We start from the raw sequence: 23,956 nt of genomic DNA, 5'->3' as shown, positions 1-23,956 counted from the left end.
CGCGCATGCGCAAACAGGCGGCGCACACTCGCGCAAAAATCGGCTGTGACCCGCGTAGTGTGGCTTTACTAGCTTTACGCTACAAAACAATCCAGCAAAGCAATATGGCGGAAATCTGCTTGGAAGTTCGACACACACTACATCAACGCACTACATAGGGCAAAATCGAGGGAAACGTGCAAACATCGTAGAGATATCGTTCCCTCTCGTGAACACCTCCTGATTGTAAATGTTTAGCAGCGCTACACTCGTTATTTTCTTGAACTCTGATTATTTAGTACACGTGCATGTGTGTAGATGGCGCTACTTACTACATTTATCTACATTTATCGCATGTCGCTGCGTTATTGCTATTATTGTTTGTATTCTGTGGACTTTGTGGTTGGCAATTGTTGCAAGTTGATTAAAAGAATGAGAGACCGACAATTTAAGAGTATATTTGCCAGAAAAAAAGAAGCCGCGGAACGTTTCAAGAGCTTGTGCCCTTCATAAGGAGAACAAAAAAGATAGCTAAAATCAACTAGACATTGCGCATTCCCCAAAAGCCGTAGAGTAAAGCGGCGTAGAGCGAAGTATTAAGTTTCTTCACGCAAAATCTCAGAACTGCCACATGCTAGTTACCTGAACAGTATTGCTTTACGTTTTTAACTATTTCGAAAAACCGCTAACTTTGATCAGGAATAACTTTTAAACTAAACAAGGCAGATGGATGCAATTTTCAGAATGGAAGAGCGATTAGACGATCTCAAACTGTACAAAAAGTCGCCGCAGTGCAATGCATATCCCAAAAGTTATTGCAGATTACATTGTTCTGTTTTCTATGCTTTTCAAACATGCGTGGCTAATAAACTAATCTATACACGTACTTCTAAATGCTTAAATATGCTCATTAGCATCAGATCTCAAAGTATCTCGAAAGATATTTCTCTAGGTGCAAGAGGTTTTTCACAATTTTGCATTTTCTGAGACAAGTTGAGCTCAACTGCAAGTTTTCATCTTTACGTTTTCTTCTACAGCTGAAACAAATTTGCAGCCACCGTTAAACCAAATGCATCTTTTGAAAGCAGAAAAAACTAGATTTTCGGAGGTATCTGAACCATATTTATGAAGCGAACGAGCGAGGTACAGTCGATGTACAAATACCACCAAAAATGGTTCCCGCTCACCGTCAGAGTGGGACCGCCACCTTAATGACCGAGCTTATGAAAGAATTTTAGCTTAGCTTTCTGAAACTAGGCTATTCAGATAACCTTATTGTGCTCATTGCAAAATGAACCAAGACAAAAATGTGCACCAATATACCACTGTTATACCCCAGTAGAACAGGCATTTTACCGTCACTCTCGTTGCCACTCGCAAGGTGTCACATGGAAACGTTAACGACACCAAAACACCAAGTGCTTACACTATGTAATGTTATGAATAAAAAATAGCGTTAGCCATTCACCTACAAATGCATTCCGATCCTACCGCCTTCTGTCATAAGTATCTTACGAAAGCACACACCTACAACACACGGCACATAAATGATAATAAGGAAAAAATACGTACGAGCTACGGTACCCAGAAACTTAGCTACAGAATTTCCACTGCTTTATACGATCATCATCCTGCTGTAAAAATTATTCAAGAAAGCAAGTCATTGAAAACTTTCAAAAATCGCATCATCCTATATCTGTTGTCACTCCAGGCATAACCACTCTTCGTTTTTATTCTGTTGTTTCTCATAGTATTTGTCCAATTGCACATAAATGTTCGATATGGCATTACTGCAGTTCAATGTTAACCAACCACTCTGTATTTGGTTTAGTTTAGTTTATGGGGTTTAACGTCCCAAAGCGACTAAGGCTATGAGAGACGCCGTAGTGGAGGGCTCCGGAAATTTATACCACCTGGGGTTCTTTAACGTGCACTGACATCGCACAGTACACGGGCCTCCAGAATTTCTCCTCCAAAGAAATTCCAGCCGCCGCGGCCGGGATCCAACCCGCGTCTTTTGGGTCAGCAGCCGAGCACCATAACCGCTGAGCCACCGCGGCGGCCACTCTGTATTTCCATCTTATTATGTGTTTATTTTATGTGCTTAATGTCTTGAGCTCTCGAATAGGAGCAAGAAGAGCGCAGACTCTTTGTCAGGCATCCATTTGCCTTTTGGTCTATGCCCTAGGCAACTGTACCATTGAGCTGTCTGAATAAACACTTCACTTTGACTCTGGCACTTTGACTACAGCCACAAAAAGCAGTTTCACCCTCCGCGGTGGCTACAGCCGCGACCTTTACATTCAGGCATTTTGCCACTGCAAACTGCTACTACTACTACATACAAACTACTTCTTTACGTGAAAAATACTCAAAAAAGTATAGAGTATGGCATTTATGCTAGGTTTCGTGCGTATGCTGTCAAGAGCACTCAGATCGGCCGTTTTAGAAAGGCATTGTGCCCACTACTACGCCAGGTAAGTACATGACGTTAGAAATTGATGTAGCACACGTGATCGCTCTGGAAGCATTGATAGGAGTTAGAATCAAGCGTAAATACATACATATTCAAAACTACAGCTTTGAGCCGGAGCAGCGTCCTATTGTTGCAGATAGGCACCCTAGTTGCAGAGGAGCCATATACCATGTATATACAGCAAACAGATATGCTTACTTCACTGCGGGCTTGTCCGCAGACGCAGACACAAGCTGTTACATCTACAGGTAAATCAAACATCGTAAGAAAGGCTTTCAAAGCTGTCCATATGAAAACCATGGCGCCATTTCGACCCGAGTATATGATCGGCCTTTGAGCACAATAATATGTAATAAGCGCTTGTCCTGTCGTTGCCTTTACTCTTGTCTCTAGTCTTTTGTGCGCTGTTTTTCAACCATGAACCTATACCAACTCGCCCAACTTAACGTTCTACTAAATATGCCGCCGTCTAGCTTACCGGTGCTATGCAAACCTTCACGACAGATTCTATGCTTTGGAGAGTTGAATCTTGCTTTACAATGCTCAATACCACTCATTGAAATGACAAGAAATGCCATTGCGTTTTCAGAAAACGCTGCCGCGAAAGGTACGTTGAACGGGTCTGACAAGCGTTTCTTAATGCGTGACTAAAAATGCGTCAAAGTATCTCGTAAAATCCGCGCGTCGTATTTTGCGCCTACTGTTGAAACACATTGTCATCAGTTCTGTCGGGTGCGACGGCGCGTCTTTCGTTGTCTACTGTCGGTCGCATTGACGCGATGCATAGCCACCCTAACGTACTGCGGGTCACAGGGTAGCGTATATAGCACGAAATTTTGAAGCAGTGCCGCTTCTGGAGTACTTCGAAGTCATTTGCTTTTCGCTGGGCGGTCCACTTTATTCTTTGCTCAGCGTGTTCTTGTGGGTTATTGCGTACGATGGATGTTACATCTTCGAACCGAGCGTAGTTTCCCCACTGTTCAGAAATGGGGGATTGGCAGTCGGTAACAATATCTCGACTGTGCCAACATGCGTTCCGCTACGCTCGTGACGAGCACATATAGTACATGTGTTGTGCTTGTAGTGTTTGCTGCACGCTGTTGAGTTGCAGCGTGTGAAGTGCAAGACTATTCTTCGCTATTTTCATGCAATGAGGAAGACTTTCCCTTAACATTCTGCGTGAAAACTGTAAAACAGTAAAACCTGCACTAGTGAAAAGTGCACATGGAAGAAGTTCATCTGAAAATCGGTGCCAATTACTACAATGAAATGACAGGTTGGACGTCACTTCAGGCATGAGTAGTTTGCACTCTTGCGGAGACGTCCGCCGTACCTCTATCTAAAATGAGCTGCATTCATCGGACGCACCTGCAGGTATTTGTTTTAGACCACACTTAATTTTGAGTACGACTTAAAATCCCAAATTCTTTACGGCAACGCGGTCTAATCGGCATAGCTGAGTTCCGTGCACAATACGCATAAATGCCACTTACCTCCCTGTTCATAGGCGTCGTTAACGTAAACGCTCTGGTCGTCCGTGCCTACTGTGAAGTCCGTATCGCCCGCTCGCTGTCCTCAACGAGGCAGCCATGCCCGTTTGCGCAACATGCTCGTAAGCTACACAAGGGAACGTCAGTGACGGCAGTGCGCAGAAAAAAAAGATTGTGGAACAGGTATTGTAGTGAAGCACCACACAAAAAAGGAAAGTTTCAGTGCATTGTTGACAGCGTTGAACGAAACTGCGGCAGTCGTGCGTTGAACGGGGCGCTCTGGCAAACCAAGTCTTTGTCTTTGGTATTTTTGCGCTGCCCATCGCACCATCTGTTTTCTGCGACAGCGCGGCGCCGACTCATGCCGCTGCGGCGCACAGCAGCTGTGGCCGCGCCGGTGCTAAAGCAGCTGTCAAGATCTGCAGTTGATGGATCGCTGCTGTTGTGATGTGCAAGTCACTAGTCTATCGCCTAATCTTATCGTAGCGATATGAAACGTGCGCCATTCGATTTCTCTTCTCGCATACTTTCCAATCATATCAAGTACGTCTATATATATACTTGTTGTTGTTGTCCTCAAGAAGATATATGGCGCGCACCCACTGAGTGGGATTGGCCAAGACGCAGGCGGAGACTGACAGGTGCTCCAAACGTTAAAAATGAAGTAAAAAAATTAAAATTGTAATAATAAAAGCAACAACAAGAATAATAATCAGTACATAAATAACAGGAATTCACGAATTGCGCACAACTGCGTTTTCCTTATTTCACAGACTGCGGCTGCCTTTGTATGCCTGCAAAAAGGCGGAATAAACAATTGCCTGACACCTAGGAACTGTAGTTAAGGAAGAAATGATGCAGGCGGAGAGACAAAGGGAAGCGTGGATAATTTACTAAATGTGCAGTTAAAAAATTCTGCTCAAAAGCTAAACTAGAAGCAAGCGCCGGGATTGGCGGCACATGCATACATTCGAATTTCTTTGTAACAAGCAACAACTTGACATAGCGGTACTCAATCAAAACAATGCCATTTGATCGCCTCAAGTAAGCAGTATTTGTTTCCCACGACTTCAAAAAAATTGCGAGGGAACATCGCTATTTAGCTAATGCCCCTGACCGCACTTACAGGCATGGACTTTAGCGCTTTGTCGAAGTCACACACAGTTTCCATCAGCTAAGTGCAAAAGGTTGAGAGCGCGTAGACAAGGAACGCTATCAGTCGTACGTGCGCATCTAATCTTACAGAATGTGGTCTCGCGTTTATCGCGAACCAGACGGCTGACGGCAGCAGTTTTTAGGCGCGCACTGGCATAACTGCAGCGGCACATGGTCAGTGTAGGTTGCCTTTACAGATATGCATAGTGAACAAAGCGAATGGTGTGGTTCTGAACTGATTCGTGCGTATTTGTTAGGCATATCTGGAGTTAGTTCCACACCAGACTGATGTACTCAAGTTTAGGCCTGATAAAGGTTTTGCAAGCCAGAAGCGTCACGTGTTGGGGCACATGACGAAGATGAAGTTTCATGAATACTAGAGATCTGTTGGTCAGTAATATGATTGTGGTAATGTGTGCTCGTCAAGAAATATCTCTGCTAAGGGCGATACCAATATATTCAAATGATTAGGCGATTCCTACAGATGAGTTAGTAACTGCATAGGGAAGCATAAGAGGCTCGTGTTGACGATGAGACGAGATGAGTGTACATCTATTTAGGGTTTAGAGTCAATAACCAGTAGTCACAATATTCATCGACGTGATTAAGGACCTTTTGGTGGGCCAGTTGATCAGAACGGTTAATAAAAATACGGTAAGTTACTCAAATGTATGAATTTCACGCGATAAATGAAATGATAGATAAATAATGGGCCTAGTACAGATCCCTGCAGGACGCCCGCTTTTACAGGGAGCCCTTGAGCTCTGACTGTTAATAGAAATGAAGTGAGGGTGGTTAGCCAGTAATTCTTTAATCCATTCCAGAATATTAGGGTGCAAATTATAAAAGGCAGGTTTTAATTCAAAGCAGCGCAAGGACGGTACAGAGTTATGAGGCAGGTCTGCAGTTCGTTTGATTAGGGAAGATATCGTTTTATCTTTTGCTGATAGTTGATTTTTGAGGCCTTGGACATTAGAGATAAGCTTTCAATTTCGCTCGGTCAACTTCTGTAGCACGGCAAAAAGAGCATCAGAATTAGGTCATCCAAAATTTGTTTCAACATCGCAAGATTATAACAGGTAAGAGCGAGAGACATTGGCACACTCAAAAGCAAGACAAAATCAACACTGCGGGATTGGAAGCTGTACCAAGCAATGATTGCTAGTTTTCTTAGCGAAAAGGGTATATGGACCATAAACCTGCATGATGAAGGTAAGCAGATTAGCGGCTCGTGAAGTGGCGCAACCACAGAGCCCACCGCTCAGCTATTCAGGTTTCGTATAGTTACATATTTCGCATAGCTGGTACATAAAACTCTGCAGCTTTCTATATAGCTCCACTTCGAAGCCCTATGGTTTCCCTCAGGTGGACGATAATGCGCACCCGACAATTCTGGACAAAAGAATTTTTGAACGGGGAGCCGTTTATGAACGCAATTTTTTTCATATATTGTAAGACTTCACTATAACAATCAATATATCCGCACATCACCCGACGGCAATCTTGCATTTGTTTTTTTATTAATGTTTTTTCTATCGTCAAAAGCGTTCCGCATTGGTTTTTTATGGCAGTAATAACTGTTCGATGCGATCAATGGAAACACTTTAAAAGAAAGATTCTGCTCCATAACAGAAGAATGAACCATTATACCTTCAATATTTCTATAACATTATCTTACAAAGTTTGAATTAAAAAAACATTTATGCGAGAATGTTGGACATGAGTGATTCCCCACCTTGGGAGTTTGCCCTAAATACATCGGACTAACGCCGTTCCTACTTCGAGTTGTTCTTGAATCCGGCCTTGTCCTGCCATGTTCTAGCCGTTCTAGTTAGCTGACTTCGTAGGGCGACTGCCCTTCGAAGGAGGTAGCTCGGAGTTAGAGCCCCGCATTAGGACGAACTTTTCGTCGTTAGCGAAGTTTTGAAAATATATCTGTATAGCTTCCAAGCCTTGCGTCTGCGCTTTGTTGGACGCTAATGAGTAATTACTTATTTACCTGACGCATGGCTTCGCGCCTTGAGGACAGAGTTTTGCGCCCATAGCTATGGCGCCACGACCAGTCATAATTCCCATGCTTTACTGTCTATTGTAAACTACTTTTATCTTCTGAGACTACTCAGGATTGTTTCAGTTTCCTTCATATTATCCTTTCACTCGGATCGAGAAACTGTCTTGGTCCTCGATAATGCTTTGCAATTCGTCACCTGAGTTGCTTAGCAATGAAATGTCATCAGTGAATCGTAGATTACTCAGGTACTCTCATTTAACTTTTGTCTCTTAACTCTTCCGAGTCAGATTCTCTGAATACCTCCTGCAAACACGCGGGCAATAGTACTGGAGAGATCGTGGACCCCTGCCTGACGCGCTAAATGATCGGCATTTTATTATTTTTTTTATGATGGACTACGGCGGGTGCGCAACTTTCCAGTACCCTTACGTATGCCTCTCCTACACCCTGTCTTCGCAATGCCTGCATGGCTGCTGAGGTCTTAATATGGAGGACTTTTTCCATCCGTGGCTCTAAAAGCCGGCTGTTTTTGCTTCGCCCAGATTCTTCAGAGCAATATTTTGAAAATGTCTCATAAAAACGAGAAAATTTCGGTTGTGAAAATTCGCTGAAGAGTCATAAAGAATCAATTTTCATCAAATTTTACTCCTATAATTCCCTGAAAGAGGGGGAAGTTTCTCTAATGGAACATTACTGCATATAGGTCTCCAACAGAAACATGCAAGCCTCCGATACATAAGGAAAAAGCCTTGTCTTGGTGTGCATTAGTGTGAAGAAAGTTGTGCAGTGGCATACAGGAGACGCCTACTTTGGCAAACGCCAGTATGATTAGTTATGTTACAGAAAATCGCCGGGCACTTAAGCTCCGCCTTAAGGGCACGACTCAATAGCATTAATAGGTAACTTCAGGGGCCAATTCGTCCTTTTTGCATCTCACTTCGTAGCCACGGAGACTGCAGGACAAGGCTCATAAGGCCTCCCTTTAACGTAGTCGAACGAAGTTGTCTCAACTGCCTAGGCAATAAAGAAAAAAAATTCAGGGGGCACTTTGGCTCTCTAAAGTGCTGCAAGGCGAAAGTTTCCTGGCGCACTATTTGGCATTGACTGCGAGACTGTTTGTGCTGTACTAGGAGTCTCAGTGACCTAGGGTTAGCGTATCCGACTCTGGCGCTTAGGGGCATGGGTTCGATTCCCATCTCACCTCAATTTTCTTTTCAGTGCAATAAATTCACTTTGCATTCTTACATGTCATAATGCAGTTTGAGTCATGTTGCGGCCTTGTATTCACAATTTGTGGCCTTTCAATCTCTCTCCAAATCCACCGCTCCACGTGTGACCTCACTACCTTTTCGACCAATCCGCTTCTCTCATGGACGGCGCCGGCGCTGAATGGGTGTCTTAACGCTTCGGCGTTAACGCCTCTTTGGCGTTATGGGAGCCTTAACGCTTTAACACTTCGACGTTAATACTGTCCTGCAGAAACAGCTGAACCCGTGGTCGATACGTCTCTGTGCGACAGGGCAAACAGCCGACGCAGCAGGATACCACTTTCAGCGGGGCCTTATCTCGTTATCGCCGGGGACGCGAGGGCGAAAGTGATAGGTCACCACACTCCCCCAACATCTCGCGAGCTGCGCCTTATCTCCACCGGCAGCCCTCTTCCCCCCCTCCCCCTTTCCTTCCCTCCTATTCTCTTGTTCCGGCGTCGCGACCGCAGTCTTGGGTGTCACAAGAACGGCACGTGCAGGCTCGCTCTCCTGTGCTGATCTCGTGTTTGCAGCTTGTAGCGTGAGACTCCGGCTGCCAATAATCGGGGTGAGTACGACGATGCAGCGGAGAAAAAGTAATCGTTCTTCTCTTTTTGTTTCCTTCTTTTAGCTTCTGAGAAGCTTTGTTGGAAGCGGTATTCATCGTCGGCTGGTCGTAGTTGTCTCGCCTTAGTACAGGGGGCGGTAATGATTGACGCGAATGTGTACAATACCCTGATCGTTCTTTATGGAACCGCCGAATACCATATGTTTCAGGGAAGACTAAGTAATTCTCAAAAACAGTTTTTTTTAGGTAAAAAGATGGCTTTTTCAGCATAGTATTACTACCAGTGTTGGCGGACACCAGACAGAAAACCGCTGAATCGTTTTGAGTAGTAAGCTGGTTAACAAATTTTTAATAATTACATTTTCGTCCCTCATACCCTGAGTTGCTTTTGGACGTTAAACCCCTCAAAACCAAAAAAATACATTGTAAACTTTTAGAATTAAGCACCTAGTTGTAATTAAGGATTTGTAGCCAGTCGTTAGTAATAGCCATATCTGTTTTTAGAATTTGGAAGACGCGATTACCCTTGGCGCTGTGGCTCGATAAAATTTGGCTTCTTTTTAGTTAAGTGCAATGGAGCCTGCATGCTTTTCGAAAGAGCATGTATTTTGGCACTATGTAGCCAAATCTACAAGTCTTTCAAATTTTCAAAATGAAGTCTTTCAATCTTGATGCTCTTGCTCTCGACTGGACAAGCGAGCCGTGACGTCACGGGGGCATACGTCTGCACTGTTAGAGAAGATGACAAAGCTGGCCGTTTGCAAAAGCCAGCAGTTGCAGCTTTGCGCTTATCGTCTTGGTTAACGACTATAGATTAAAAAAAATATCTAAGGACGATTACGACGCTCCCTAATGCGAAATTTGAGCACAGCACTATCGGCGTCTCAGTCTCTGTAAGCTAATTGTTTTGCTCTGTTGGATCGTCTGCACGTCTGGCGACGGTATTAGTTCGACAGTAGTATTAGTTGAAGAAGACGAGGATGTTCAATGTACAACGCGCGAGAATGCGTATATTAGCAGTATTAGTTGAGGAACACGACGATGATCAATGCACAGCGCGAGAGTGTGTTGCAGTTTCGCACGAGGCGTGATCGACTGCGGCGACAGCCTGGTGCTGTCGTGCAGCGGCCAGCGAAGCTGATCTGTTCGCAGCGTCGCGGGTTCGAATCCCAGACATGGCAATGTTTCGTTTCATTTATTTATGGTTTGGCTTGGTTACAGCGACGGCTCAACCCACGCACGGGCGCTTAGAGCCGCGCTGTATATGCGTTATGAAACAGTATATGCGTTTTCATGTGTTTTATGCACTGGAAAAGGGAGAGAATGGACTTCACGGTCAGAAAAAAGAGCACCTTAATTATACTGCCGTCTCACTTTGAGCGTCCATCGTTTCCCACATGCGCTGAATGTGAGCGACCTGGATGCACTGATCACCGAGATGTATTCACGGGGCTAGCAGTGGTGGCGCAAGTCCGGTGCGCAGCTGAATGGGGGAACACACGGAAGCAAGAGAGTCTGAATAGCTCGATACTTCTGAAGGATGTGATGCCCGTTCGAGATATATACAGTGGACATCTCAATCCAATAATTGTTATTAGTAAAAATCGATTCTGTGACTGCGCACTACGTTGATGTTTGTACGGCAGCAAACGACGCATTTCCAGCGTCGAGATCTGCATTTAAAAATGTTACCAGCAGTCAACCCAAACTAATGACTTCTAAATAGAAAATGACTCCGTGATCAGTGCTTAGAAGTGGATGATTGTGTAGCCTAGCCTCTAGGATCGCGTCAAACAGTAAACTCATAGGAGTTGATTTGCGAAATCGGCGGACGATGGCGCCACCTGTAGTTTACGCAAACATTTTTGTCTATCTTATAGAAGCTCCATTTTCCGTGAAAGTAATGTTCTGGTCGTTACAACGTGTTAATCTGTCGATACAGGCCGACTTAAATTGGTCCTCAGTGTTCCTTTAATTCTGGCATCCGACAAAGGGAATGCATCGCAGCAAAACGAGCAGATACAGTGAGCTCGATCGTGCTGACGTGAGAGGTCTGGCGATCTGCGCCCACCGTAAAAGTGTACAGCTGAAGAAGCGACGGCATTCGTTATCGTTTCCTCGTTTTATCTTTCTTTAGGCACGACGCAGAGGGCCAAGGCGGCGAGAATTCTGAAAGTTTTTTTTTTAATTTTGTGAGAACGTGGGAAAGTTGCATAGCTTTCTTTTGCACGCGAATGGCTGAACTCCAACAATGTTAACTGTCATTGCCTTCTTCAGATTAAAAATGCACTCCACATCGAGGAACATCTAAAAATTAATGAATATCGAAGATTATTTTTCTCAGTCTTATTCAAACATTTCTGACATAATTGGCCGGTTCTTTTTTTTTTTTTTTTTGCTGAGAGCATGACAGAGATAGCACACGACAATAACGAGAATAAGAAACACAAGGCATGAGGTCACGAACTACCTGAAGTTTATTTTGCACACAGCGAAACGTACAGGAGACCGAATACAGGAAATACTGCGGGAGGAGGGGGGGGGGGGGGGGGGTGAGAGAGACGGGAAGGAAGTTTGCAAAAGCAAGCTTCCGTTCGCTGTTTGCACAGGCGACGATACGAAGCTGACGTTGTTTGTTGATCAGGCTTTTTCCCTGCCTTGAACCCTTGTGTTTATCGCGGTCCCTTTGCTTTGTATATATCTCTTTTGTGAGTATATGTTTGTAAAATTTCCTGTCTTCTTACTATACTTCGCTGTGTGCAAAATAAACGTCAATAATTTTGCTCTTGACTTAAGTCTCCCGCTCCAATCCGTCGTGAATTTCTTGCTGGTTCCAACAAAATAAGTGCGTCACCAACTATACCAATTCCTACTGCCATGGCAACTCTGACCATACCATCCTCCGGGCTCTTAGCACTGGATCAGTGTTATTATGCGCAACCATCAAGGAGATATTATTGTCAATGCCGAGTATTTCTTTCCCTGTAAATTTCCCTTTCATTGCTGTCCGTGTCTGCGCTATGTAGCGTGTGTTTCATGTGGACCATGTGCCCCAACGGAACCGGCGTATAGCTAAATTAGATAAAGAACAACACAATTTATACCGCCGCTACAAATTGCGACAAGCTATGGAAAGAATAGCAAGCCTGGTGATTAAACGAAGATAGCAGCGCTGATTATCGAACAAAGCGAAAAATCATACCTTGGTTGAAGATAAATTGCAGTGGAGGGAATTACAGGCCGTCTTCTTTAAAGAACAGACGACCGACGACTTTATAACGCTAAACGTCGGAGGCTACTATAGAAAGACAAATGTATCGGGCCGGCAAAACAGCAAATGGAGTGGTGTGGTTTAGAAACGTCGTAGGTGTGTAGGAGCCAATTGGCTCAAGAGAGCAACATTTAGGAGTTGCGTTTATCGAGCAGTGTACCAACATGGCTTCCGACGAAGATGAGAATGTAAAATCCAATGAACCTCAAACAATAATGTAAAGAAGTCAGGGTGAAATTCGAGGAAAACTCCGGCTGAATGCATTTTAAAATTATCTAGGAAGAGGAAATGGACATTGGAAGGACATGTAATGCGTTTGAACTGACAACCTCATCATCATCATCATCATAAGCCTGACTACGCCCACTGCAAGGCAAAGGCCTCTTCCATGTCTCTCCAATAAACCCTGTCCAACCTATGGCCCGTTAAATGACAGGGTGGCTTCCAAGGGCTATTAGAAGTGACTGGAAGTTATGCTTTCCACATTATTCTACTGTTCTCTGTTGAGCCCCTCCTGCCAGGTCCCTTTGCTGGGCATGCAGTATGTGCAAAGGAATGAATAAATAAATAAAGAAAAGTAAAGAATTAAATAAGGGGACGAAAACGAAGCCAACGTGGGCTGAGGGTCAGTTGGAGCGAATAGGTTATGAAGTTTGCTGTGGTTACGTATACCCACGGCTCTAGTAAAACAGAAATGATTGAGGAGACATTGGCAGAAGAAGAAAAGAAGGATAACTTTACCTGAAGCCGTCCACTACGGCAGAACATTAGTGAGGTGTGAACAGCGTTAGCCTTAACTACTCTGAGTATCTGTTCGTTTAACATGTCAAGTGACGAGTGAGTGAGGGAAGCTTGTGTAGGCCTTCATCAACATCTTCTAGTGTTCGGCGATCCGCTCTTTGTATGTGTCGGCGCTTTCTGCTGTTGTTGGATTTGACCAAAGGTATGAGCGAGCCCGCATGTTAATTTTGCGGGCTAGTTGGTTAGACAATTAATTTTTCTCGATACTCTCACGTACAGGCATTCAACGTACGGTGATTGCATTGTCCTAAATTGTGCTCAGCACAGCCGGTGATGGTGATTAATGTAGAGCTCCGTGCAGAACCACCCCGTCGACCACCATGGGCTGCACGGAAGTGATGGAGAAAGACATCGGCGAGTTCGGAGATATCGACGAGCTGGCCGACGCTGAGGACACGATCATCTTAAAGTTGGACAAGCCATTGCCGGCCGGTCGGCCTCTCCCGAAGCAGCTTGTTCTCGACACCAAGCGCTCGAAGATCACGACCGACCACAAAGGCCTCATCAAGAATCGCAGCTTTCTGGTCAAGCAGAACTTCCCTTCGGCGCTCCTTGCCGGCTGTCCTGGACTCAAGTCTGCGAAAGGGTTTCTGAGCACTGTCCAGGATGTACTCGTAAAGACTCACAAGCTGGTCATAGTGCACAATAGGTAAGTAATAAGAAACAGTCGGCTTGACACCTACGTAATTTCGCATCCGGGTTATTCTCGGTCGGTATTTTATTTATTTATTTATTTTACCCTCAGAACACACTGTACATTACAGAGGGGAACGGCAGAAAACAAAATAATGCAAGTCGAAAGAGGCAAATCATAAAAAAATTTTAACTAATATTACAAAGTATAGAACGTAAATAACGATAAGATTTAAGCAAAGATGACAAGGCAAACACGAGAAATATTGTATACAAATAATAGTGGTCCTAGAAATGTTACTTAGTAGCGCAAGTAGAAATAGCAATATAAAAATACAATGCACAACGAACTCAGTAATTACACATAAGATGTAAATTGTTACAATAACTTATGAATTTAACCTTTAACAGTCGTTCTAAAATGGTCAGTGCTAGTTATGCTAGGAAGTGATGCAGGTCCATTCTTACAATAATACGAAGTATAACCTTCAAGAGCCCTTATAAAATTTTCAGTGCTAGTTGTGCTAGTAAGGGGTACAGGTATGTTATTCCATTCTTTGCTGATCTGGGGAAGGAATGAATATGAATAGCTGAATATGTTGCAATGTAGAATATTTACTTTTTGGCGGTGGTAAAGACGAGATGAAATGTGCGGTGGTGGTTTGAGCCAAAGTGAACATAAGTATCCGTTGTGGCAAAATATTTTATGAAAAAGATTGACAGTGTCTCGACGTAACCACTTGGCTTACTGTGTGAAAGGATTTTACCCAGGCAACGACAGAGGGCATCCTGGATGTGGAACAAAAAGAAATGAAAAACGGGCTGGCCCTCCGGGGTACTGAGGAGTGCTGTTTGATTTCAAATGTCATTACTCAGTATATCTCCGAATTCTTTCGACTGTTTTGGTGATGATGACAGCGTATGTTTTGTCCGTAGCCTGAGCAGTATGCAGCCGAAGAAGGCTCTCTGTGAGGTACGCACCGAGTTAGTTCATGGCATAAATCTCGGTCAAAAAGAAAGACCTTCGTACAGCATCTTTTGCAACAATTGAGTGCGTAACTGGTAGTCCTTCGAGAAATAACCAAATAGCTACCTCTTGATCACGTGGTGGCATATAGGCGGATAAAGAGTTTAAAAGTGCCATTATACAGTATAAAGACAATGTTTCTTGTTCTCCAATATGCAAGTTCTAAAGAAAGCCTAGGGACTACGAAGTTTCTGAGAAAGCTATATAACTTTCCTTCGTAGCCGTATGGCTGCGCCCGGGTGGATGTCCATGAGTAATTACTCCCTTATTACAGATCACTTCCGCCTTGGGAGATTCCCCTAAACATGTGACAGTACGGTTCCCACTTCGATTTATTGATAAATTCGCTCTCGCCGTACCATAAGCTTGCCGTCCCAGTTAGCTCATATGGTAGAGCGACTGCTCCGGTGAAACGGTGGTCCCGGATTCGAACCCCGGACCAGGACGAATTTTTCTGTAACTACAAAGTATCTGAGACACCTGTATAGATTTTTCTTTGTAGCCGCATGGCTGCGCTTGGGTGGATACCAATGAGTAATTACTCCCTTATTACAAATCTTCTTCACCTTGTGAGATTCCCGTAAACATTTGACCGAAGTAGATTCTAGTTTGATTTCACAAGCTTGAGCATGGATGCTTAGAAGAGAAGCCCAGGGAGCAATGGTTGGCCGCAGTTTTGCTGTCTGCTTCTGCGGTGTCCGGACGACAAGCGATCGCCCAATGCGTGATTCTCTTCTGGATCCCTGCCTTTTACTCTGGTGCAATGTTCCAATATTAAGGCGAAAGCCTTTAATGGCTGATTCTCCCGTCCCTCCGTCCGTCCGGCGTTACATCCAGCGCTTGGGGTGACTCATCGACGAGCGCAGCTGCCAATATTCGTCGACAGGTGGAGCTGTCGGCGCGGCGGCGTCGAGCACTGCTCCGTCGTCAGTCGGTGTGCGGCAGCTAGCGTAGGAGGAAGGCTCCCAAGCGGTGCAGCCGTAACAAACTTAGGCAGTCACTAGCAGTCAAAGTAGCGCGAAAAAGGCTTCCGCCTAGCGCACTTTAGGCTGCCAAAGTGCCCCCATAGTTTTTGAAACCACTATCAAGTCCGTCTCTCTGCTCTAGCTTGGAGTGCGCCTGTGCCTCGGTGGCCAATCGAACGATCCCGTAGTTTGCCTTCAAGCAGCAGGAACTAGAAACGGCGGCGCCACTCCTGCAGGAACCATATCGTGGACCTCACAGCCTGGTTCCCCACGGTTCGCGCTCTCATCTTGTACCACAACCTGAACGTGCAGCTCATCGAGAAGGCGTACGTGCAAGTGAAAAGGCCCTCGTCGTGCCTCGAGCGACTGTGTGGCACGACGCCCGGGATGGGAGCCGACGAGCTGAGCCTTGGTCCCTTCACGCTCACCACCCTCTTCGCATGCTGCCCGGAGGTGAGCGCGTTTCGTGCATCATTTATTGCAAAATTACTTACGCCCACCGCTCGGAATGTCTTCGTTTTGCGGAAGAATAGTTATTGTTACGTGGCGGCCAGTCTAAGATTGAGACGAGATGACTGATGGCTATGAGATGATTTAGTGGTCGCTGTTGTTGTTGTCCTCAAAAAGATAATGGCGCGTGCCCACTGCCGGCGATTGTCCAAGAGACAGGTGGCGACTGACAGGTGCTCAAAACGTAAAAAATTAAATAAAATGAAATAAAAAGTTATAAAGGTAATAATAAGAACAACAAGAATAATTACAATATGTATATAATAAAAAGGAATTAAGATTTGTCGATTTAAATGAACAAAGCGAACACCGTGAGATGGGTGGCTGAAAGTGGGAACGCGGCAAAACGTACCGTGCTTAGGAAGCTTTGGTTGCAGATAAATTTTGAACATGTGAAAGAGTTTGATGATGATGATGATGTCCTCAGGCTTAATGGCACATACCCACGGCGGAGGATTGGCCAGGGGGCATAGCGCTAGTCAGCTTCATCTTCTTCGTCACAATACCTTTGTTGCTCAGGTGTGCTAGAAGAAAGGTCATTCACAGTTGCTCTGTGAATTAGCATCCCTGAGAGTTGGTCTGAGAATTAGCATCCACCCGCGCGCCACAGTCCGGCTTCGAAGTTGTGGAGTTTAAAATGGGGGGGATAAATCCGTCCTCCCCGCTCAAGCGCGGCTGACATAGTTCAAAACCGCGCGGACCCCACCCCGTGGTCGCGTACGCTACTGAGCGCACGCCGACCACGGCGGGCCGTGCTCTACGGGAACAAAGGAACGACACACTGGCTGACACAAACAAGGCATTTATTGCTATAACAACAATAACGCCAGCTAGCAACAAAATACACTGAGGAATCTAGGATGTCCGACTCACCAGCACGGCTACGAGCGAAAGTTCGCCCACGGTAGGGCAGAGGGAATATCTCCGTGGCCAGACGGGACGAGCTGAGGGGAACAAGTTTCCACACGAGGACGCCCGCGGCACAGAGCGGAGCTTTGCGCGTGAACGTCCAACACGCTTCCCGATGCCGAGCAGAAGAGAGCCAGCTATCCCTCGCGCGCGCGCAGCGAAACGCCATCCGTGGCGCTGGTGTCGCTGCGACGCGAGCGCCCTCCCTTGTTAGTTAGAAGTAACCGAACCGAGAGGAGTGCTTTTCGGGGGCAGCTGACAACAGTGGGGTGCAATGCGGGAAAGTGAACGCAGGGGACGAACGCGTCCCCACAAAGTTAAACAAACATTTGCTGCTTCCGAACATCTGAGTGAAACTAATGTTGTGTACGAGAACACACACGCATATATATATATATATATATATATATATATATATATATATATATATATATATATATATATATATATATATATATATATATATATATATATTGTGATGCAACAAGCAAGCAGACGCGGCCGTTCGCTCGAACGCCTGGCTTTATTCTGCCTTCGTCGTCCTCCTCTTCGGCCTCCTCTGACTCCTTCCCTTGCTCCAGCGGTCATTCCGTCACACTCCTAGTCAGTTCGTTAGTGACTGCGACATTGCAACTAGCGTGGAAAGCACAAGGACAGCGACAAAAGGAACCGACGGGACAGCACGCTAGACCTACACTTTTCTTCACTGCTAGCACGGTTCGCTATGTTCCTCTTCTAGGTATTGTAAGGAACATAGCGAACCGTGCTAGCAGTGAAGAAAAGTGTAGGTCTAGCGTGCTGTCCCGTCGGTTCCTTTTGTCGCTGTCCTTGTGCTTTCCATGCTAGTTGCAATGTCGCAGTCACTAACGAATTCACACCAACTAGCCCAACTGCCTTCCATGATCATACTCCTAGTCACGGCATCACAATATGTATACCCTCCACGATTAGCTCCGCTGGTCGAGCCACTGTTCCGGTTGGGTTGTGTTCTCGTGCACAACCTTTGTTTAATCGAGATGTTCGACAGCAGCAAATTATATATATACAAGGACCTTCAGAATGCGAGGCGAGGACGCCACCCATAGGCCACAAACCCGCACTGCTTACTGGTAAATAAAGGTGACCCTAGTGTGTGCGTTTCCTCACCAATGCATGCATGTATCCCATGAGTGGGTGGGTCATTGGAAATGAAGGAAAAATATAAATTGAAATATTAATGCTTTCACCTTCAAAGCGCGTAAGTGGTCCTAAGTTCCTTCCTTAATTTTTCGTCGCCTTTCATTCCCCTCACCGCTATGGTGCAGCTGTCCCAGTTGCAGGCCCCGATGCAGTACATCGTGAAGACGGCCGAGCAGTTCAAGGAAGGCCTGTGGGACTACCACCTGCCGGTGCTCAACAACTGCCGGGAACTCTCCCTTGGAGGCATCGCGCGGGTCCGAGGAGGGAAATACACCATGCTGGCCACCACCGACGCGGAGACCATCGACATGGCCTTGGAGCAGTACCCGGACGTCGAGGAGATGCAGGTCGCTATGCGTCGTCTCAAGCAGAGTTTGATAATTTGAATGCATTTAAATTTCATTTAAATGCATGTAAATGCATTAAATGCATTTAAATACATTTAAATTACAAATCTACTCCACCTTGGGGTATTCCTTTAAACATTTGGTCAACACTGTTCCCGCTTCGAGTTATTGATCAATTCGCTCTCGCCCTACCATAAGCTTGCCGTCCCGGTTAGCTCAATTGGTAGAGCGACTGTTCCGGTGAAGCGGTGGTCCCGGGTTCGAACCCCAGACCAGGACGAACTTTTCTTTGACTACGAAGTTTATGAAAAAGCTGTATAGCTTTGCTTTGTAGCCGTATGGCTGCGCTCGGGTGTACGTCAATGAGTAATTACTCCCTTATTACAGATCTACTCCACCTTGGGGGATTCCCCTAAACATTTGGTCAGACATTTAAATTATATTTAATTTTATTAGCAACGGCGTTCCTCAGAACCCACGTGCATCTTCGACACGTTTAATCCCATATACAACACCAGGGTTACAATCTAGCCGGAACAACATGCCACTGGGATGAATACCCGTGCAGGTACAGTCTGCTGCGAAAGTTTCCAGGCGAAGGCTTTCGAAGCCATATAGTTAAGCGCGCTTCCTTACTGGCGGTTTATGCCACTAGCTAGGTTGTACGTAACTCTCTCACTGTCACGCCTTATACAAGTTCAGCGCAAAGAAACGGAAACGTTTTTTTTACGCACCGTACGCTGATACTGAGGAAACGCTTGTTGAACTGTTTTTGTTTTACATGTACACTCGCCGTCAAAAGTAAATCGAAGGCAACTTTGTCAAAAAATTTTAATTTCTTTGTATCTAAAGCATAATGGTCCATGCTGGTTGGTATACAGTGTAATTCGCAGTATCACAACTAGGCTGCACATATCTATTCAAGGATGCATGAATTGAGAGGCCAATGATTAAATTTTTTGTGAATATTGCCTTCCATTTATGTTGACGGCACCTGTACATTAGTTGCTGCATGTGTATGTGTGTACAGGTCGTGTGTAAGAATTTGCAAGCCGACATTTTGACATTTACGGTACGCAAATAGATAAAAAAGCATTCCGGGAACTGTCGCCATTTCTAAAGTGGCCAGCTATGCCTTCTATGGGATTACGTCGTTATCGATGATGCTTTGGCCGGCTTGCCAATCCGTACGGTGGTGGCTGGAATGTCTTAGTCTAGCGGTAGCTTTCGTATAAATTTGAATACGTACTTTCGGTATGATCGTCACAATGACGCTGGTTGTGAATGGTGTTACTATTGTTTACTATTGTTTACTATTGTTTACTATTGTTTACTATTGCTGTGCTGGATGTCATGATATAGTCAACAAAAAAGGAAGAATGCGTTTCTTAGGGCCCGGTTGATAAGCTTTGGGAAGTAGAGAGGTCTAAAACTTTGCCATTCTATGACTTTTTCGTGGGTTGATAATCTATGTTGAGGACACGAATTCAAGAACACCGCTTTTAATGTTCCGTCTGCAAGGTTTACGTTATTTTTGTTTGCTGTTCTGCAACTGCGTGATAAAAAGTGTTAGAACTGGCCTTCTCTCCCTAAATTTTTTGCAATTTGCCGCAGTTTAGGTATGTCTTCAGGAGGCGCTGGATAACGAGTGAACGCTTCTGCTCACTTGCCGCAGGTGGCGACCCTATCACCCAGTGTCCTCGCCCGCATCACGAAGTTTCGTCGGCTGGAGCGGCTCTCCGTGATGTGCTACGAGAACGACGCCCTCTGCCACTTCGATCCCCACATGAGCGCCGTGCTTCAGGAGTTCTCATTGACTCACCTAACGCTTGTGTGTTTCGCCGGCGTCCGGCTGTCGACCATCGCGGGGACTTGCCGAAACCTCGAGAAACTCTCACTCTCGGGCAGCACGTTATTAGACGAGACCGTTCCTCTCGACGCGTTCCCGAAACTCACCTCACTTAGCGTTGGTGATTGCGTCACGGAGCAAGCGTTTTTCAGTCTTCTGTTGGCCGCGAGAGGATTGACTGAACTGTGCCTGGAGTGCCCGTGTACAGTGGCTGTGTTCATTGCAGGGCCACTGGGTGAACCACGGCCCAGGCACGAATCGCTGCAGAGGCTCTCTCTGGGCACGGATCTTTCGCTCAGTGGTCTGCACGCGACTCCCGAAGATCTGCACGCGACTATGGAATGTATGCCGGCACTCGAGAGGCTCAGTACGGACAGCTACGACATTCGGCTCTTCGTGGGCAACTACTATCCGCGGGTTAGGGTGGCCTGGACGTCTTGCACGGTGTGCGCGGCCGAGTTCCCCAAGATCGACGCGCAGCAGGAAGAAGTGTGGCGGACTGTTTTCATGGGGAGGTCTACTGTAGCTCGCTCCTCGTAGGAATCCTGCAACGGCTTTACTTTAAAGGTGGATTGCACAGCAGGCCAAGTCACTGTTCGCGCTTGTGGATTATACATCACGTGACCCAGCGTCGCTCTTTTCCGTAGTCTGTCGCTTCGTCCTCTAGGAATTATTGGCAGTACCGCAGAAAGCCATATCGTACCTGGGATCCTTGAAACTTACGACAATCGCGATCACAATATCAGAATGAGTTGGTGATCTCTATATTCTTATTCGAGGAGTGTGCCGTTAGGCACGTAGGTTTGGAAAGGGAAGGGTTAGTGATTAGGACAAAATTAGAAGGGATGCAAACCAGTTACACAAAAAAACAAGCACAGTGAGTCGATATAACGTCTCTCGAACGTTAACTTATGGTAACCACATGCGCGGTTTCGCTGCAGACTCGCCTCCCTGATTAAGCGTTCGCTCGAAGAAGCCGCGGCTAGGCACGTCTACAGGTGTCGCACATCAGAAGAGTTCAGCGAAGCACCGCAGTGGAGGCACTTGTCAGCCGTTGGAAGCTGTTTTTCGTGCTACCAATCAGGGACAGACAAATCGGGATTGGCTTTGTTGTGTAAATCCACCTTTTACGTTGCCCAGATAATATGTCCACACAGAGCATCTTTGAGCTGCAGAGTGGCTGGAGAAGACAGGGCCGAGTTCCTCGTTCAACGCGTTCACTCTTTATTATATTGCGTTATTTTATCTTGCGGCTTAGCTCTGCCGGGCCGATGATGACGTCATATAGCACGTCGTATAGATTGCGGATAATTTTCTACATTCAAGGAAACCTATTCGCTAGAAAAGGGACGCCAGACTCAAGGTCTTTCAGGAGGTTCTCAGGGCTCCTGGACAGTGGCCGGAACCGACATTGGGCCATAAGATCGGATGGCGCTCCTTACACTTGAAGAGCCTTTCACAGGGTGAAGAGGTGCCGATCTCACACGCCTAAGTGGTCAGACATCCAACTTCCTCTACCGCGCGGCGCCCATATCCGTTTCGGCCACAGAGCAAATGGTCCTGGAACTTTCGGAGTGCACTGTAAGAATAAACGGTTGTGGGAGCCTTGTGGCTCATTTTCACATCTGTCATTGATTTGGAAGTAATGATATGATTTTAACAGCGGAAAGGCAGCTTGACTAAAAAGCGCCAAGGCACAAGGTTTTTCAGCTTACACAAGGAGCTTACAACAGCTTACAGCTTTTCAGCTTACAACAGATAGATACGGAGAGGAGGGAAAGGCAGGGATGTTAACTGCGGTTCGAACCCCGAACTTCGCGCACACGAGCTACCACGGCGCTGCTACCACGGCGTCACGTCGCTAACATTGAATTCACCCGTGGTCACTAATGCTTCGATGTGACATCAACGCTAAAACTGATCACCTTCCTCATAGTGAGTCGTCTAGCATACCACCTCCTCGATAACAACCTAAGACCCAACTCTAACATTGTTGAGACCCAACTCTAACTCTAGCTCTCATCCTGAAGTCTCCAACACAATACCAAAAGAAAACCAACGTCCCGATACAACTCAGCCTATTAGGCAAAGCGGTACCAAAGGTGACATCATGTAGAAAACTCATAGTCATAATACATGACAAAAACAATGCAAACTCTACCGTTGTGCAATAAAAAACTGCCGATATCTCACAGTCCGCATATCTCATAGTCCGACGCATCCTTAGCAAAATACATGGACTTAGAGAAGAACAAGCAACACAGCTCTTCACTGCGCAGAATCCTGTGCACCACTCTTAGCTCACACTAATACAGACACAAACCTGAAAACTCTAATCTTCACTGAACACCCTTCGCAAAGGCCGCTCTGGGTCTACGCATATACACCTCAAATAAGCGACATCAACTCACTGGCGTCTTTCTCACTCTAGCCAAACTAACACAACAACACAAAGTCAGGCAAATAGCGCGCTAGTCTAGTACGGGTACGGTTGCGACGTCCTGAAATGAGTAGGCATCCCCCCCATCAACCTGACACTACGTCCACATTGACAAACATTGGATCTGTGATTAATAAAAGCTGGTGACGCGACCAGAAAGCAATAGTTAAAGCCCTTCGCTGAGAATTACATCACATACCTTCCAACCTAACAAAAGCGCATTGCAAAGGCAAAGCTTGTGTGCCACCGAAGGGATTTTACTTCCATTTTCAAAAATTGATTGTGATGCATTGAAAGTAACGATAGTAATGTTTAGATGCTAGGAAGGGAGCGGATGTCAGTTCGGAAGCGTGCTTTGCATTCAGGGTTTGGCAGCAGTTACCAATTTTCACAGCCGCCGCGGCGGCTCAGTGGTTATTGTGCTCGGCTGCTGACCCGAAATACACATGTTCGATACCGGCCACGGTGGTTGAATTTCTATGGAGGCGAAATTCTAGAGGCCCATGTACTGTGTGATGTCATATATACGTTAAAGAACCCCGCGTTAAAGAAAGTTCGTGGTCGAAATTTCCGGAGCCTTTCACTACGGCGTCTCTCATAGCCTGCGTCGCTTTGGGACGTTAGCCTCCATGAACCAAACCAAACCAAACCAAACCAAACAGTTGCAGCAGCCTAGTAGTGGCTTTATTCTGAAGTACAATATTTGTTCAGGCTACAGGGGGGACACACTCTGTGTAAAGGACGCACGTTGAGAGTGTTACCGGAGGGGACTCGGTTAATTCCCTTCGCCATTTATCTCAAGGGGGAAAATACACTGCAATGTCGACGTCTGGCCAGCTGGTGACACACGAGGAAGCGTCCGCGACGTCGCAGGTAATGGGAATGAGTCGCATGTCCTGGGCCCGGCAGAGGGAACACAAACTACGTGCGCCCCGTTGATGGATGCGGTACCTACTGAGAGCCATAGCGTGAGACAGGGGACGTTAGCATTGACATTTAAATGAAACTCTCGTGCCAAAGCCTTGGGGATAATTAGACAGTGCGGCGCGGCTTGAACGTCGGAATATAGCCAACGGTGAGCCATTTTGATGAACATAAG

The 23,956-nt window shown here is 45.9% G+C and overlaps 1 protein-coding gene across 1 annotated transcript; it reads left to right on the top strand.

The window, feature by feature from the left end:
• The first annotated feature begins 8,822 nt into the window (after window positions 1-8,822).
• Window positions 8,823-22,052, top strand: LOC149330620 (uncharacterized). The gene is made up of 5 exons (XM_089561251.1): window positions 8,823-8,926; window positions 13,300-13,647; window positions 15,860-16,076; window positions 18,347-18,568; window positions 20,244-22,052. Exons 2-5 carry the CDS (start codon window positions 13,319-13,321, stop codon window positions 20,955-20,957), a joined length of 1,482 nt encoding a protein of 493 aa, XP_089417377.1. The 5' UTR covers window positions 8,823-8,926; window positions 13,300-13,318; the 3' UTR covers window positions 20,958-22,052.
• Window positions 22,053-23,956: the final 1,904 nt, after the last annotated feature.

The sequence above is a fragment of the Amblyomma mixtum genome, chromosome 9 (assembly GCF_055824585.1).
Source record: "Amblyomma mixtum isolate Tamu chromosome 9, ASM5582458v1, whole genome shotgun sequence".
Classification (NCBI taxonomy): Eukaryota; Metazoa; Arthropoda; class Arachnida; order Ixodida; family Ixodidae; genus Amblyomma; species Amblyomma mixtum.
This window is presented reverse-complemented; position numbering and strand designations above follow the sequence as displayed.

Excerpts from the sequence above, each read along its gene's own strand:
- LOC149330620 (XM_089561251.1), top strand. The coding sequence starts at position 13,319 with ATGGGCTGCACGGAAGTGATGGAGAAAGACATCGGCGAGTTCGGAGAT. Across the intron at positions 16,077-18,346 it reads TCTTCGCATGCTGCCCGGAG|CTGTCCCAGTTGCAGGCCCC; the intron begins GTGAGCGCGTTT and ends GCTATGGTGCAG. Across the intron at positions 18,569-20,243 it reads CGGACGTCGAGGAGATGCAG|GTGGCGACCCTATCACCCAG; the intron begins GTCGCTATGCGT and ends CACTTGCCGCAG.